At 40.3% G+C, this 15,478-nt stretch overlaps 1 protein-coding gene across 2 annotated transcripts; it reads right to left on the minus strand.

Moving 5' to 3' along the window:
- Positions 1-443: 443 nt before the first annotated feature.
- On the minus strand, positions 444-15,088 carry gata2a (GATA binding protein 2a). Of its 2 annotated transcripts, none has more exons than XM_079597935.1 (6): positions 14,810-15,088; positions 9,619-10,051; positions 7,744-8,313; positions 5,156-5,301; positions 2,441-2,566; positions 444-1,523 (listed from the first exon to the last, which is right to left on the minus strand). In XM_079597935.1, exons 2-6 carry the CDS (start codon positions 9,842-9,844, stop codon positions 1,224-1,226), a joined length of 1,368 nt encoding a protein of 455 aa, XP_079454061.1. In that variant the 5' UTR covers positions 9,845-10,051; positions 14,810-15,088; the 3' UTR covers positions 444-1,223. The 2 variants fall into 2 exon arrangements, with proteins under 2 accessions (XP_079454061.1, XP_079454060.1); XM_079597934.1 differs by lacking the exon at positions 14,810-15,088 and adding an exon at positions 10,231-10,444.
- Positions 15,089-15,478: the final 390 nt, after the last annotated feature.

Below are 15,478 nucleotides of genomic sequence, written 5' to 3' on the forward strand. Positions count from 1 at the left end.
ACACTGGACCAGTGGTTGGAGCCTGTTGTCTGGGTCAAATCGAGGCACCCCGGGGGGCTTATGTATGCCGTATAGGTCTCCTTCTTCCCCAGCTGCAGTTGTACAGAACAAACCCAGACACACTGCAGTTCAGGCACTTAGCATGTGCATCTGATATCGCTTACCTGAGAACTCAGCGATGCCTAGGTGAAATTCCCTCTGACACTCAGTATACGGAACAGCAGCTTATCCGAGCGCTGGGTGTGTTTGTGTTCGGCCTGGTGCATGTTTTGGCATTCGTGTGCATTTCTCATATTAAACTACAGTAAATGCTGGGAAATACGATGCCCTGGAATCGGAAACATAAATGATCAAACCGGCCTGTAGCCGCAAAAATGCCTCCATTTAGGTGAAGAGTGGCTGTGCCTTTCGCAGAACGTTAGGAAGAAAATACTCGGGGGGGAAAAGATGAAGTATTAAAACTTTATTTCCTTTATTTGTTTAATGGAAAATGATAAAAACGTACAGCTCAGCAACATTGCCTTGGCTAGGATAGGTCAGTGTTTTTTTTATCAATAACAATCAAATAATATTTATAATATAACAATGTGTTCTGAGGAAAGCGAAATAAGAGATAAAGGGTGAAAATAAATTATCATAATAACAATAACGATAATAACAATTAACCTTTATAAACATTTCTTTGCTTGTATGTCGTATCCATAGAGTCCATTCAGAGGGAATCATGCCCAAGGGTGGGGTGGGGGTGGGGGGGTGGGGTATTCCAGCATGTTAGGGGGGATAAACTTAGTGGTCTTCTCTTTCTGTCTCGCTCTCTCTTTGACTCATCATGTTCTTAGAGATTCAGAGCGAGTTCTTTACTAGAGAGTTTCTGAGGCGGCTGTTCTCAAAGGAACTGCCACAGTGATTCTGCAAAGACATATCCTCTCTTTCAGGACAGTACCAAAGTGACTCAGTAAAACGTAACGAAAGGCTAAAAGCAAAGACAGCTCTCTCTCTCTCTCTCCCTCTGCTCTGTCTGTGAGGGTCCTCAGCGTCTTTTTAAACCGTCCTCTATACAAGTTGACGTGGTTGTTGATGAGATGGCACCTTCCTCTGCAGTGTCCGACCAGGAACTAACCCGCCACGCGTCCCTCGCCTGTGGAAGATTTCTTGACGGGAGGGGAGATTTCTTGAGTGCATTGAGATTTTCGGTAGAAAGGAGCTAGCGATCGAGTGGGTCTTCAGTGAGGTTCGGCCCAGACGGGAGAGCGGCTGGAATGGTGAGGGTGGCTGAAAGAGGGGTGGATGGGAGTCGGCGTGGGCAGCATGTGTCCAGAATGGCTAAACGGTCCCAGGTGGCCCATGTGTGGCATGTGGCTTGCCAGAGCACTGTGGCTGCCAAACGGAGAGGTCTTGTCCTGCATGCACTTGGAGAGCTCCTCGAAACCCTCGCCAGATCGTTTACTCCTCTTGGACTTGCTGGACATCTTGCGGTTGCGTGTTTGGATGCCCTCTTTCTTCATGGTCAGTGGCCTATTGACCTGTAAGAAACGAGATAGGGTAGGTTAATGATGAGCACAAAGGAAGTAAAAACAAAAGGATATGAGGTCTCAAAGTACATGTTTTACAAACAGGTTTTTAAACACAAAAGTTACAAGTTAGTTGAATGGACGCTTGAGAAAAGAACGCGTTCGCTTGAGGAAACCATCGCAATAGATCGCACGAGGATCATTCAAATCTTTATATGACGATTCAATAGAGAATTTCGTCTGCCATTTTATTTTATTATATATTTATACAAATATACAAAATAAGTTTTTTTTTTCATCAAATATAACCTGTTTTTTAATGTCATTATCTGTAGGCTAAATATCCCCATACATTTCCATTCAAATTAATTGTAGCCTATAATTTACACTTGGCTTGTATGCTATATAAACATTTATTTATATTTAGGCTAGATGTAATATTTAACACAAATTATACATCAAAGGCTGGCTATAATGTAGCCTAGTCAATATTATGCTTTTAGTGTTGCATTTCAAACGAAAACCAAGCAATTCAGCAGCTCAGCTGTCACGCAATTTCGTTTTTTCTCTCTCCTCCTTTGTTTCGCTTGTTTCATTAAGGTGAAATGTATTTATTCGTCTGCTAAATAGATCGCAGCCAAGCTTAACATTAAAAAGGCTAGTTTCAGACAACTCCGAATTGATAGCCTATAACTGACGCCGTATCTTGAATGGCAGACCCGCCCTGTCGTCCCTCCTGGGAATAACGCCCTCCTTTGAAACAAAGCTGGATTAATCTAAAAAGAAAACGGTCAACGGGCTCTGTCTGACAGGGAAAGCCGGCTTTGCGTCCCCGGTCTCACTCTCACCCTCTCTTCAATCGATACAAGCTGTCCGCCCACTTGAGCACTTCGCTGTCACTTTCAATGTTTGCGACTCTAAATACTCACGTTGTGGAGTTTGTAGTAGAGCCCGCAGGCGTTGCACACCGGGTCACCGTTCCCGTTGCGCCGCCACAGAGTGGTCGTGGTTGTCTGGCAGTTCGCGCAGCAGGTGCCAGCTCGCCTCGCAGCAGACTGTATGGGCAAGAAAAACAGAGGATTTAATACTGGGTACCACATTAACACATACATTATCCATAACGACATTTTTAAACAATCTCATGGACGTCTAAAAAGGATGTAGCCATTTTAAAACGAATAGCCTAAATCCGTTTACATTCAATGGATGAGCCTGGTTATTTAATATTGCGTGAAGTTGCTCGTCAACCGTAACAAAAAGACTAGGTTAATCCATTATATTACTTGGTGGAAACTTTATTATTAATAATAATAAATGTTTATTTTTATTGAGATATTTTTTTATTGTACTGAATAGCCTACAATCGGACTGCATGAACTCAATTCTGCATTTCTATTCTATGCACTGATATCAAACAGGCATTTCGGATTTGGGTTGGAATAAAAGTAGACTATACATGATAAGAATCTGATGGGGTGGCGAATATTATGACTCACCCATGTGTAGGCCTACTCTGCACCAGACATCATTTCAAAACTATCCCGCAACGACGCGGCCTGAACTACATCTCTTACAAGGACTCGCCTCCGTGTTTGGACTAATTAAATATAGCCTTTTCTGTGCATTTAAACACGCTAAATTCAATTTTCCAATTTGTGCCCCGGTTAGAAAAAAAGGGGTGTTTTTTTCTGACCTGTATCTAATAGCTAAATTCTGTCATATTTCAGTACAGATCATTAATTTATATCGTTTCGATACACTGCTCTCCGCGCCACGAATCAAACGCTTTAGTGGGCGGGGCGTCTGCAAAGCCGGGTCATCAATCCTCTGTTCGCTTTTTGTCCATTACGGATCAATTTTTCACACATAATGAGAAACATAGTAGGCATACAACGCAATTCCCCTGCAGTCCAACACGTATAGTATGTGCAGTTTGTGTTCATTAACGATTTACATAATCATTTTTTGTAAAAGGAAGCTCCGAATAGAAAAAAAACGCCGCTCTGAATAGAAATTAAACAAAACGCAGACGACAACAAAAACACGCACATTCCGATACTTAAACTCAGTGCCAGTCGAGCATGACAAACAAGAGAGCAAAGAGTATAAATCCATTTATTTTCCAATCCCTGCCCCAGCCCCTTCACACATAGTGCTCTGATAATCGCTTTACAGTAGATGTCATTCGGGCCTGCCGGGGCCAGAGAAAATTCAGCCGGGTTTGTTGAAGACGGAAACACCCGGGAGCCTGGCTTCCTTATCGGGCCCGGGCAGATATCCGGATAGGAAACAACTGGATGGCCTTTGAACAGCGCTCTGAAAACACTTCAGCCCAAAATGCAAAAGCATGGGCCAGCACACTGACTCCATGGAAAACCCTGTGGCTTTTTTTTTTTTCAACATATAGAGAAACTAACAGCTAGTATGCTACACCTACTACTGCTAAAAATAATAATGATCATCATAATTGGGAATTGCAGTTGCAATTTCAATTCCTTTTTGAATATGTCACTCTGTTATTCGCTACAAGGCTTATTTTTCTCTCGCTGAGTGTGTAAGTGTCTCTTTTACAACACTGGAAATAAGATTCCCTCTGAGACCCTTATATTTACACTCTGATGGTCACTTAGCCAAGTGAAAATTAAATTATTACACATGGCTGATAGAAAAAGACGCTCTCACTCAATTAAACAGCTTGCTGTGTCTCCAAATGAATCTCTATGATAATATTACGTCACGTTTTGAAAGACTGCAAAAATGACTCAATAACAGTGTAAAGAGACAGAGGTAGAGATATAGAGTTTCATCCGCTAGACGATATAATAAGATTATGTGAATAAAAAAAATCTATCTAGTTTGGGAAAATAATATCCTGCCTGTTTTCTTCAAAAGTCATCTGTTTTCGTCGAATCTTGATGTCGGAAAAACATTCACCCCTGCCCGGCGAGATATGAATTGTATTTAAATAAAAGCATATAGGATCCTTCTTGTTTACAAGCTGCCCTGAACCATGGAAAACAGCAGATTAATAACCAAAGCATAATCAAGTTTGACTTTTCACACATCTTAATGATTTCTCAATAGGGAAACAGCTAAATAATCTTGAGCCTTCAATCAATAATCTCAATGTAAAAAGCCATTAAGATAAAAGAAAATCTAAAATCTGCTTTTAAGCATCTCGTCTCACCGAGATTAAATGAGATAATTCTGCTGGCAGCGATTCCAAAATGGAACCAGAATCATAAGCCAGCCACACGAAACAAAACCAATGTGGCTTTCTAAACACAGCCAGAAAAAGAACAACAGGATCAAACCGCTTGATGTAAACAGATGCGCTCAGGCAAAAGTGCAGCAACAGGTTTCTCTCAGTGTGGAGTGGTGATAATTGTCCCGGCATGGGCATTGGTATCAGTGACAGTATCAGAACTAGAAGCAATAATGATAGCGGGAACAATGGCAATAGTAGCAGTATTGTAACAGGCAGAGTAGGGGATCACCAGGGGGTGAGGGCGACAAACAATTCCAGGAAGATTATAGGGAAAATATAACTTTCCTGGAATTGTGCTCAGGCTTTCTGCTCAGTGCTCCTATTTAGCCCTCTTTCTCACGTGTGTAAGGAACTGAACGAGTGCTGATCTACTCACCAGTCTGCGCTTCGGCTTGATAAGGGGTCGGTTCTGGCCGTTCATCTTGTGGTACAGGCCGCACGCGTTGCAGAGGTAGTGGCCCGTCCCGTCCCGCCGCCACAGCGGGGTAGAGGTGGCTCCGCAGTTCACACATTCACGCCCCTCTGTGCAGAATTCAAGTGGAGGGAAAGCAAAGGGAAATTTATATAATTAAGAAGTTCACACTCGATCTACAATACAGGAACACGGGGTCACGGACTGGGCAGAGAAACACAACTCCCAAGTTAATTAGCCAACATCTAACATGACATTCACATTGGAATCTCTCATCTGAACTGGACGCATTACATGACTGATATCGAAATTTATGAATGTGCATGTGTGGATGAGATTTTAAAAAATGTACGCTGCATAATGGAAAATGAATACTGCTATAGTTTAAATATTTTTCTGCTATAGAGAGAACCCTAAATATCAGTCTTCTTTTGCATATACAACATTTCCAAGACACTTTAAGAAGAAGCTGATTAAAGTGTGAGTTAATTCCATGTTATATATTCTCACTCCTGTTTATCAGCCAGCTGTCCAGGCTTGTCCTATATTCTCAGGTGTCATATCACAGTAAAGCACCCTAACCTGCTGGAAAGGGCCCTGCGCTTTAATTCATGCTCTTCCTCCTCACTCCCCTGAGCACCTCTCCATTATTCACATTATAATGTGAGATAGTCGCTGTCCCACCCTGACCAGAGAAAAGAATACGCCCGGACAATGGACGCTCTTTTGAAGTGTATGTAATGTTGTAATTCAGTCATTTTCAACCCTTTTTTTAAAGTTTCACTTGCATCTTGAATGTACTGAAACTTGGTGCTGGGAGTGTTAGGTGAAAACAGCCCTGCGAATATAGCGAATAGTAAATAGAGGTTAACCTAAATCAGAGGTGTAGCCTATATTATTATATTTCTAAAAAAAAAAAAAATGTTATCTTTTTTTTCTTTCATGCATTTGCCTTTCACAGTCTCCTTTCATATTTTCTGAATTTTAAAACAAATCAATATTTTATTTTATTTTTCAATGCCCAATCATGTTTTTACGATTAATTTAACATAAAAATATTACTATACAGTTCAAAATTGGTTCTATTCACCAATGCACTGAACCCTATAAACTTAAATTTTCTACATTCATAGGCTATCACTGAAGGTTATAGGCTATATTATTCATATACATTATTCATTCATTTATTAAGCATCTTGTATTTATATGTTGTTATTCCTATTTTAATGTAATATCCAATTATAGTTGCATGTAATAAGTGTCATATATTGTAACTGTAACATATTAGGAATAGTTCAAATTAATGTTATTTGATAGCAGTGCGACGTCGTGCATAAATAAGCACACAAACAGCAGGGTCCTGTCGCCTGTGAAGGCCTGTCCCGCCGGGGTTTTGTTAGTATTGGGGTCGTAGGAGGGCGGAGGGGGGAGTATGTCGTGATTTGTTCAACTGAAGGTAGGCTATACAGGATATGACTGGAGCCAGCGCGTCGTGACTCCTCAACGTTTTAAGGCTACATTTAAAGGAAAACAAAGCGTGAGGCAACACGCAGCCCGCCAAATGAAATCATTCATCTTGAGACCTAACACGCAGAAAAAAATCGAATCTGAATGGAATAAATATATAGAAGTTTGTGTGTCATTTAATTTGCTAATTAATGTCAAAAGGTCTGCAACCTCGCCAAAAGCGCCATTTTCATATTTTATTTTATTTATTATTTTTATCAAGCCGTTTTCAATATAGCTCCACTATTAGATTGGTATTTATGATCTTATCTTTTTTTGGCTGTATCCCTTGCACTCTAAAATGTTTTATCATAATATTAGAGGCCTACGTTTTGTTTCTTCAACTTTTTCTCAAATTTTATCTAAATTGTCTTCACAATTAAGTAGGCTACATTCAGTGTGTTCAAAAAAATGCAATATAGCCTACAGGTCACCTCTTTAAATGTATTTAAACATGTAAAAAGGCTACGTAAAAATAGCCTATCGACTTTTTCCCCCTAAACAGCTGGCTTGGGTTTGTAGTTTATGTATGATAACCACTATTTTGATAGGAAATGCCACGTTCGAGTGGTGATGGATTTTGATGTAACATGTTTAAGAGCTGCTGAAACTTTTGGCGTGTCATAATTAAAAAACTGTGGTGTAGAGTTGCCTCGAGGGAGATTCCTAAAATGGCGGCCGAACTCATTTAATTACACAAAAACAAAATAAGTAAACTCCACATTAGATTAAAACGTTGTGTCCAAGAAAAGAAAAGATGTGATAATGGAAAATTGAAATATCTAGGCCAGTAAACCATTGGGGATTCATTTGTAGCCTATAGCATATGGCTTAATTAGCCTACATTATTTTCAAATAGTCTTTCACAAAAAAAATCCTACACATAGGATATTTCAACCCTATACTTTACATAGGCTATATATTCTGTAAATGTAACATTTTTATGAACTGATGTAAAAATTATTTGTAAAAATGTTATCCAACCCAATGTAAATGTATCAATTCTTCACTTCATGATCGAGTCAGAGAGCTCTAAAGTAACTCACCTGAGCACGATCTCGTCTTGCTTTTACATTTAGGTGTGAAGCCCGAAGCGGATCCACTGAGGAGGGTACCAGGATGGAACAGCCCGCCGCCGTACTCGTGTGGAGCGGGCAGGGAGTACGTTGGGTAGGTCGGGATGGGATGATGCGTGGACGGTGTCTGGGCGCTCATTGCCAGGCTTCCCCGAAGAGGACTACATCCCTCCATTTTCATCCCATCAGCGATGACTTGGTACTTGATGGAGTCCTTTTCGTCCATTCTTGCAGTGGTGGAGGTCGGAGAAGAAGGACCGGGGTCCGGTGAGACGTCTTTCGGTGGGGTTGGGGGGAAATTGTAAAGGGGATGTGGACTGGAGTGTGTTGCGGATGTGAGGGAGGAGACGGGAGCGGTGCTAGAGCTACTGCTGCACGGGTAGCCGGCGCTGGCGGGGTGCAGGCCGGGCTTGCTGAAGTGACTGACCGCCCAGGCGTTGTGGTGCGCGGCGGAGAGCGCTGCCTTCCCGCTGTCCAGCCAGGGGATCCCGGGACTGTGTATGAGGTGTGGCCGGCAGACCTGACTTCCCGTGAGACGAGCTGAGAAATACAAGATAGAAACGAACATAAAAGCTCAATTCGAAATGAAAATTACTAGCAAAATGTCTAAATCTCTACAGTTTTTGCCGAAACACCAGTTTGTTTTTCAAACAACAAAATGTCTACTGTTCAACCTCACCTGTTGACTCCGTAGCCTACTCAAACAATACGAACTTGACATTGAGATCAAATAAAATTGTATGAAATATCAATAATGCACAAACCCGCATTTGCCGATTCACCCTTTAGTCCAGTGTTTGCTCGCTAACACTTAAAATATGTTTTTCTTCGTGTCGACATGATTTTCAAAATAAAAACGCACTTACTCAAACAGACGGAAAATCTCCATACAAAAGCGACACACCACAACTTTTTTAACGAAGCATTCTCAGCCTGTTCGTCGCACAAATTAGACACTTGGAACTAAGAAGTTCATCAGGAATTTTTCGTTTTGATTTGGCATCCGGGAAGTGCCTTGATCCCCCTCTCTCTCCCTGACACGAACTTCCCTTTCCTCATCAAATCATTCGCTGGACATTTTCTTTTTCTTCTTATCTTTACATTTCAACACGCACCTCTTGGAGATGACAGTTCGCACCGCAGAGAAGAAATCTGATATCTTTCATTTTAAACGCATTTTTTGTCATCCTTTTGCTCGGCTAATTGGTGTCTGCCAGGTACATATTCATAAAGTTTTTGCTAAACAACAGAAAATAAATAAATGTATAAATAATAAACATTAAGCCTACATTAGCATATTTTGGTTAAGCCTCGAGACTATGGGACAGTCCCGCATTTAGGCCGCACCTCAAAGTGAGTAAAATCAAAATCTTTCGGTTTTACACTACACGCACAACACAGTTGTACTAAAGTAACACAGTAGCCTTTATATATTCAAATGACACAAAATGGGCATAAATGGTGTCGACAAGGTCAAGTTTGTTTACTAACCCTTAGCACAAGAATAGGCTATACGACCAAAAAACATAAACAAAAATGTTCTCTTTCGCCATAAATATGAGCAACATTTTACACTGAACTGTTCGTAACACATTTAAGTATAAATAATAGGTTAAACAATTTAGCAATAACAGTAACAGTATTATTTCAAGCAGCTTTATAAATTAATTCACATTCATTAGTTTATTTTCATTCATGATTCATGTAAAGTGTGACTGAAATATGAATCGGAAATTACATATTAAAATATTCACAAGATAGCCTACCTTTACACATTTTGTCATTAAAATATTATAAGCTAGCCTACTTCATGCGAGAGAAATTTGACATAAAGATGAATCATACCGTGCGCTTGTCCGTATGATACTCTGGCCCGAGAATTGGAGTAGTAGGGGTTCCCCTGCGAGTCCAAGTGATTTAAGAACACATCCACCTCGTCCGGGGGAAGAAGAGGGGCCATGGGCTCCATGTAATTATGTGTAAGCCCGTGATGATGTGACTCTGGGTGCTGGCCGTTGAGTACCGCATGATGATGGGCCATCCATCGAGACTGATCGGCCGCAACCTCCATGTCTGAAGTGTCCGCGCTTAGAAAACGTTAAAAAAAAGTTTTCTAGATGCCTACTGAAAACCTTTTGGACACTTATAGACCCAGGTCCTTTAGATTATTACGATATTTGTCGTTCTGCTTCAGTTGGTGATGCTCTGTTCACTTTCTATGCCCTTATTTTTGGAGAAGAGGTCCTGCTTCTTTGCTTTCAAGAATGCTTAGGAACACCTGTAAGAGAACAAAAAAGATGCATCTCAATTTTAACGTTAAATACATTGCAAGACAGATTTAAATTAGTTGATAATCTTCACATTACCGAAATACGCAACTTAAAATAAGTCGCTTCATTACAAGCTCAACTGCGCAATTTTAAAGAACTATCGTTATAGCGCAAGTAGGCTACTTACGGCGCGACGTAGCATTTCAGCACTACAATCCTCAGTTTATTTTTTTTCCCGTGTTAGTCCTGTGCAAAGAATGTTAATCCTCAAGATGTCTGTTGACATTCGTAATTCGCCACTGGTTTAAATTGTCCACAGCCCAATCGTTAAACTCTCTAAAACTCTGCGTCTGTGTGAAGCGGAGAGAAGTCTCGTTAATGAATTGTGCCTGTGTACTGTCGGAACTGGCGCCAGTAGATTCCATATCTTACGAACATGGGCGGGGTCGCGGGCTGGCAGGGATCGTTCTGGTAACCAATAGCAGATCGCGCTGACTGCCATTGGCTCGAACATCGTGCTTTCCAAACTGCCACGGCGACTATCGGCCTAGTGCTCCACATCCAGAGAGCTGAGAGACTCATCATTCAGCGAAGCAATTTATTCACATCTTTTTACCTTTCTTAGAGCTTCAAGTTGATGATGTAATAATGTTTTTCTCTCTCTCTCTCTCTCTCAAAGACTAACAGAATAACCTGAAATTAAGAATGTAATGCTGACGTCTTGTACGGCCTCAGAACGTTTATCAAGACAAAAATACTGCATTTTTTTTATTCGAATAATAATATTACATTGGTTAGACTTCTTTTGTTTTTAAAGCACAAATTAATGAATAGTGTAATTACTTTATTTTTTTCTAGGCTATTGATAAACAAAATGATTTATTGCAGTTATCATAAACTTTTGTTTAAGAACTTAATACTGTGATTAAGACCTGTTGCCTGACCATTAACATTTTAACATTGCTTAAAACAACAAAACCGGTAACAGTGAAGTGTCACGTGCGATATGCCTAATGCAAACAAACACGATTCCTAGCACCTCGGGCATTAATTGGGGAGGAGTATTTTATGGTCCTCAAATTTGAGGCTATTGTTCTTGCGCGTCTAATTGTTTTAAATTAGTTCTCACCACATTCTTCTTGTGAAAACAGTCTTTGTATGCCGTTTCGAGCGATCAAACGTTACTTTACATATTAATAGCGGGTCCGTGTCTCCTTGGTGCCGACAGGTCGCATGGGCAGGTCCAAATTGAGCCAATTGGTGGCCATTAGGGCAGCTTCGTTGATTCTTACTTACAATTATCTCATGGCAAAACAAGCATCAGGCTCACCCACCGCAGGCAGAAAGACAGAACGACGCCAATTAGCTTGATAAGCGTTTAGATAAACTGTGGACACAGGTTAGTCGACTGAAGACCTCATAGGGTTTAATACATTGTTGCGGCTAAACAATGTGCTTGTCTATCCAGTCAAAAAAGGCTATATTTCCTATTCCACGCGTTTTAAATTCGTTTAAAAAAATTGCATAGCCTACTAATTTAATGCAGTGGAAGCTCCAATTCAAATCATCTAATAGCCTATAAATAAGCACTTATTCCAAATGTAATAGGCCTATAGTGGATATAGAAGCGTGCAGATATCTGCTTCTATGGCCTCTAACTGCTTGTATAACGCTTTGTGTATATTAATTATTTAACCTGTCTGTCTGGTTGGATCAATCAAAGATAACACAAGATAGACTTGACTACCACTACCAGGGCGCTCCGGCTCGTTTTTCATCTATCGAGAAAGACACTGTTGTGGTCATTTTGTTTCCTTGATGGAGTTACAGCTCAGGTCTAGCCAAGAACCGGTTTAACAAAATTGAGTTTTAACTGATTTTATAGGCTACATTTTATCCTAGAAATAATGATGGGATGTCTTTCTGACAATGGGGCTATTTATTTGTATTATTATTTAAAGCAGGAGTTTTAGTCTGAAGATTGAAAGGCAATAATTGAAGCGCGAGCTCAGAGCCCCTATCGGCCGCCACTCTGACGCCATGACTTGATGTCATCTCGGGGAAAGAAGAAAAAGATCTACGCACTGCAAAGACTTTTCCACAGCTATCTACAACTACAGTGTAATACATTGAGTATTAATAGGCATAGTGTGTTTTCATGTTTCCATCTAATCATATAACCATCATAAGAGGATGAGTTATTTTTTAGTTATTTTTGTAAGAGTTTTGGTATATGGCTGAAGAGCGAATAATTAATTTGAACAATAATATTGAGCACTTAAACCACAGAGCTTCTGTCAACGAAGGGTGTATAAAGATGCTCAAACAGGCTATTTGGCCTTATTGTGTGACAATATCAGATGTTTAAATCCCTCTTTAACGGACTGGATTCCTGCCAGGGGCCCTACACAACACAAAGAGCCCAGCCTGAAGCCAACAAATTAGAATGTAGCCTACAATAAAATATGACGCTTCGTTTTGCTGTGTAATGATGCATTTTATACACAGTCCACATCAACAGCAGATTATGCAGATATAAATGGAAACTGATATAAACCTATACAGTGGTCTTTCACATTGTCATAACTGCTTTATCACAGACTGAGTGCTACTGAAACGCAACACGGCGTATTTAATAGGCTTATCCACAAATATTTACACAAATTTTGTGTAAAAACGCAGTGGCATATAAAAGCCAAACTTTAATATTCCTGCTCTGACCTACCTCAGCCCTTATGGGACATTAAATATTCAATATCTGAAATACAAATATTGAAATATTTTCGTTATTTCATAACATTTATTCTGTCGTAATTTCGGTGTAAATTAATTAATATTTAATCTGCCGCTGTGTGAATCAAAGCATGTAAATGTATATTTTAGTGGTAGGCTATGCCACCTTACATGCAGCTTCAGTTCCGTATTTGTGGTGTAAATGTGGCAATACATGTTTATTAGTGTGTGTGTGTGTGTGTGCACGCGCGCGCCAGTTTTTGCGCTAATCTTGCCCACCTAGGGCTAAATATTCTTTAGAGAATACCTGAACTAAATAGCCTACCTGTGGTAATCCAGGTCTCGACGTTAGAACAAAAGGGACTGTCCTTTTAGGGACTTAACATTTAAAGTCGGGGGGTGTTACTAAAGAGATTGACCCGACTGAGGACTCTAACTCAGTGGGCCACTCTTCTTTAAATGCGTGTGCAGATTCAGACTTTATTTCTTATGTAACATGAGTCGTGTCGTCTAACACGTGTGACTGTGACGACGACAATGACATCATGTTTGTGATGTCACATTATACTTTGCTTTAAATTAATTGCATCAAAAATAATGGAGAGCGCGGTGGAAACAAGCTCCGCGAAAATGGAGGCAATCATTCCCTTAATTAACAGGTGCCGTGAAATGGCTTTGGCCGTTCGTTCCCTCACCGCGCATTTATCATTCTCCGTGGGGTTAAAGGAGGGCAGGAGGGGGCAGAGAGCGGCGCAGAAGGGTTTGTGAAGATAAGCAGGCACTGGGATATAGGGGGAATGACACAGACCAGCTGAAGCGGTATTGTCCTTTACTCACGGGTAATTAGATTGTGACAGGGCACTCGGGGGCAGACACAAGCACAGGCAAAGTCACAAGCCTCCTGTCCTCTGCTGGAGCATGAATAACAGGGATTGAAAGCAAAGCGTCTCACCCTCTTTTTATTTCAAACAACAATCCACATTATTTTGAGGCGAAGTCTCATATGTGTGCATGCGTTCTCGGTATTAAACGACCCTTCCTGCGTTTATTCTAACGCGCACGGTTTATGTCTTGCGCGACATATTGGGTAAAGTTCTTCTTCTGAGTGATGGCATTTGTGTAGTCGGAAAATGATCCTGTGGCGGTCATAAATCTGATGGGTGATGACAGCGCGCCCGCCCTTCTTTTGTGCTTGACAGCTCTTGGAGTCAATGATTTAAATAAACAGCACAGGTGGGCTAATGCAGGCGTCCTTGGGGCATTCCCGAGAAAGCTAATTCCTCAACTCACCCACGGCACATTCGCTTTCACATTTAGAATCATTCAAATTCCCATTTGAAAATGTTGGCGGAAAATGATTTTCGTAACGTGTGCTGGGTTCTTGGTTTGTTAAATAACAAAACCGTATCAACACGAGCATACATTTCCACATGAATCTCTTAAATGTACATTATTTCATGCATTGTTTCATTAATATATATGCTTTGTAGGCTATATTGTGTATGCGGTGTAAATGTAGGCTATTGCATTTTGGTCTGTTAAATTTGGATTTTATTTGAACATGTTTACAAAAAGGCATAGTTAACAATGTCCCTTTTAATAATGTAATATATTATATTAATATTATCAGCACTTGTGACTATATCTTTGAGCTATACGAAAAACGTAGGCTATAACACTCTTTGTCATTTCTAATAACCCGAAATGCCCGCAGTAGTAGCCTAGATAACGGATTTAGAAACACAATAAGTATTTTTGTATTTAATAAAATATTATTATTATTTCTATTCAGCCATACAAATGCATAAATTAATATTTTTTGCTTTATAATAAACCATTAAAAACTGCTATAAAATTAAAATAAACTCTTTGTTTTTTAGATGGAATTAAGTATACATCATAATAAACCTATTTTGGACTAACAGTTCTCTTTATAAATACCTCTCTAAAACGCGTGAATAATCTCTTCGTATTACTCGACTTCACGCTCGCGACGCTGTGTCGAATGATAGTCTACGCAAAACGCATCTTACCAGTGTTTACGATTAGGCACTCTTCTCTTGACATTTAGCAGAGAAATGTGTCCTGGGGCCAATTCCGTGTGGCACCGTCTTTGAGGGAAGAGTATCGGTGATTCGTTGCGCTTTGCGAAGCGCTGAAGCTCCGGGCACAGTCTTCTCTATAGCTGGCGATGCCAACCTTCCCTGACAGGCAAGCGTCGTTCCAGAATTCGTTCGCTGAGGATCTTTCTTCAGTGACTTACGGCGTGGTGTAGTGTCTGACACATCGTACTCTCTCTCTCTCTCTCTCTCTGGCTGGAAACAGCGAAACTTGAGGCACAAAGTGGGGTTGCTGCAACGTAGCCGTGCGTCAGCCAATCTGGTCTTCCGGGTCGTGCTTTGATGGTTAAAAGCTGAGCTGAAGATGTTATGTGTGGTTCTCACTCGTATAATTATGAAACAAGACCCAGTTGCACCTACTGTCACTCTTACTTGGTTTTCTCACTTTTTATTTTATTTTTTAGATTGAGAAGATATGATAATTTAGAAATGCCATAACACTAATAAAATCATGATTTGTTATCACAACTTTTTTATTTTGTCAAATGAATGAGGTTCAGACAACATCATATTTTGATTTTCTGTTGATTAGGCCTACACCAATCTCCTTCATTGAATTAATTAAAAGTAACCTTACTTTTT

The sequence above is a fragment of the Phoxinus phoxinus genome (assembly GCF_949152265.1).
Source record: "Phoxinus phoxinus genome assembly, chromosome: 22".
Classification (NCBI taxonomy): domain Eukaryota; kingdom Metazoa; phylum Chordata; class Actinopteri; order Cypriniformes; family Leuciscidae; genus Phoxinus; species Phoxinus phoxinus.

Excerpts from the sequence above, each read along its gene's own strand:
- gata2a (XM_079597935.1), bottom strand. The coding sequence starts at position 9,844 with ATGGAGGTTGCGGCCGATCAGTCTCGATGGATGGCCCATCATCATGCG. Across the intron at positions 2,567-5,155 it reads TCAAGCCGAAGCGCAGACTG|TCTGCTGCGAGGCGAGCTGG; the intron begins GTGAGTAGATCA and ends TTGCCCATACAG. Across the intron at positions 1,524-2,440 it reads TCTACTACAAACTCCACAAC|GTCAATAGGCCACTGACCAT; the intron begins GTGAGTATTTAG and ends CGTTTCTTACAG.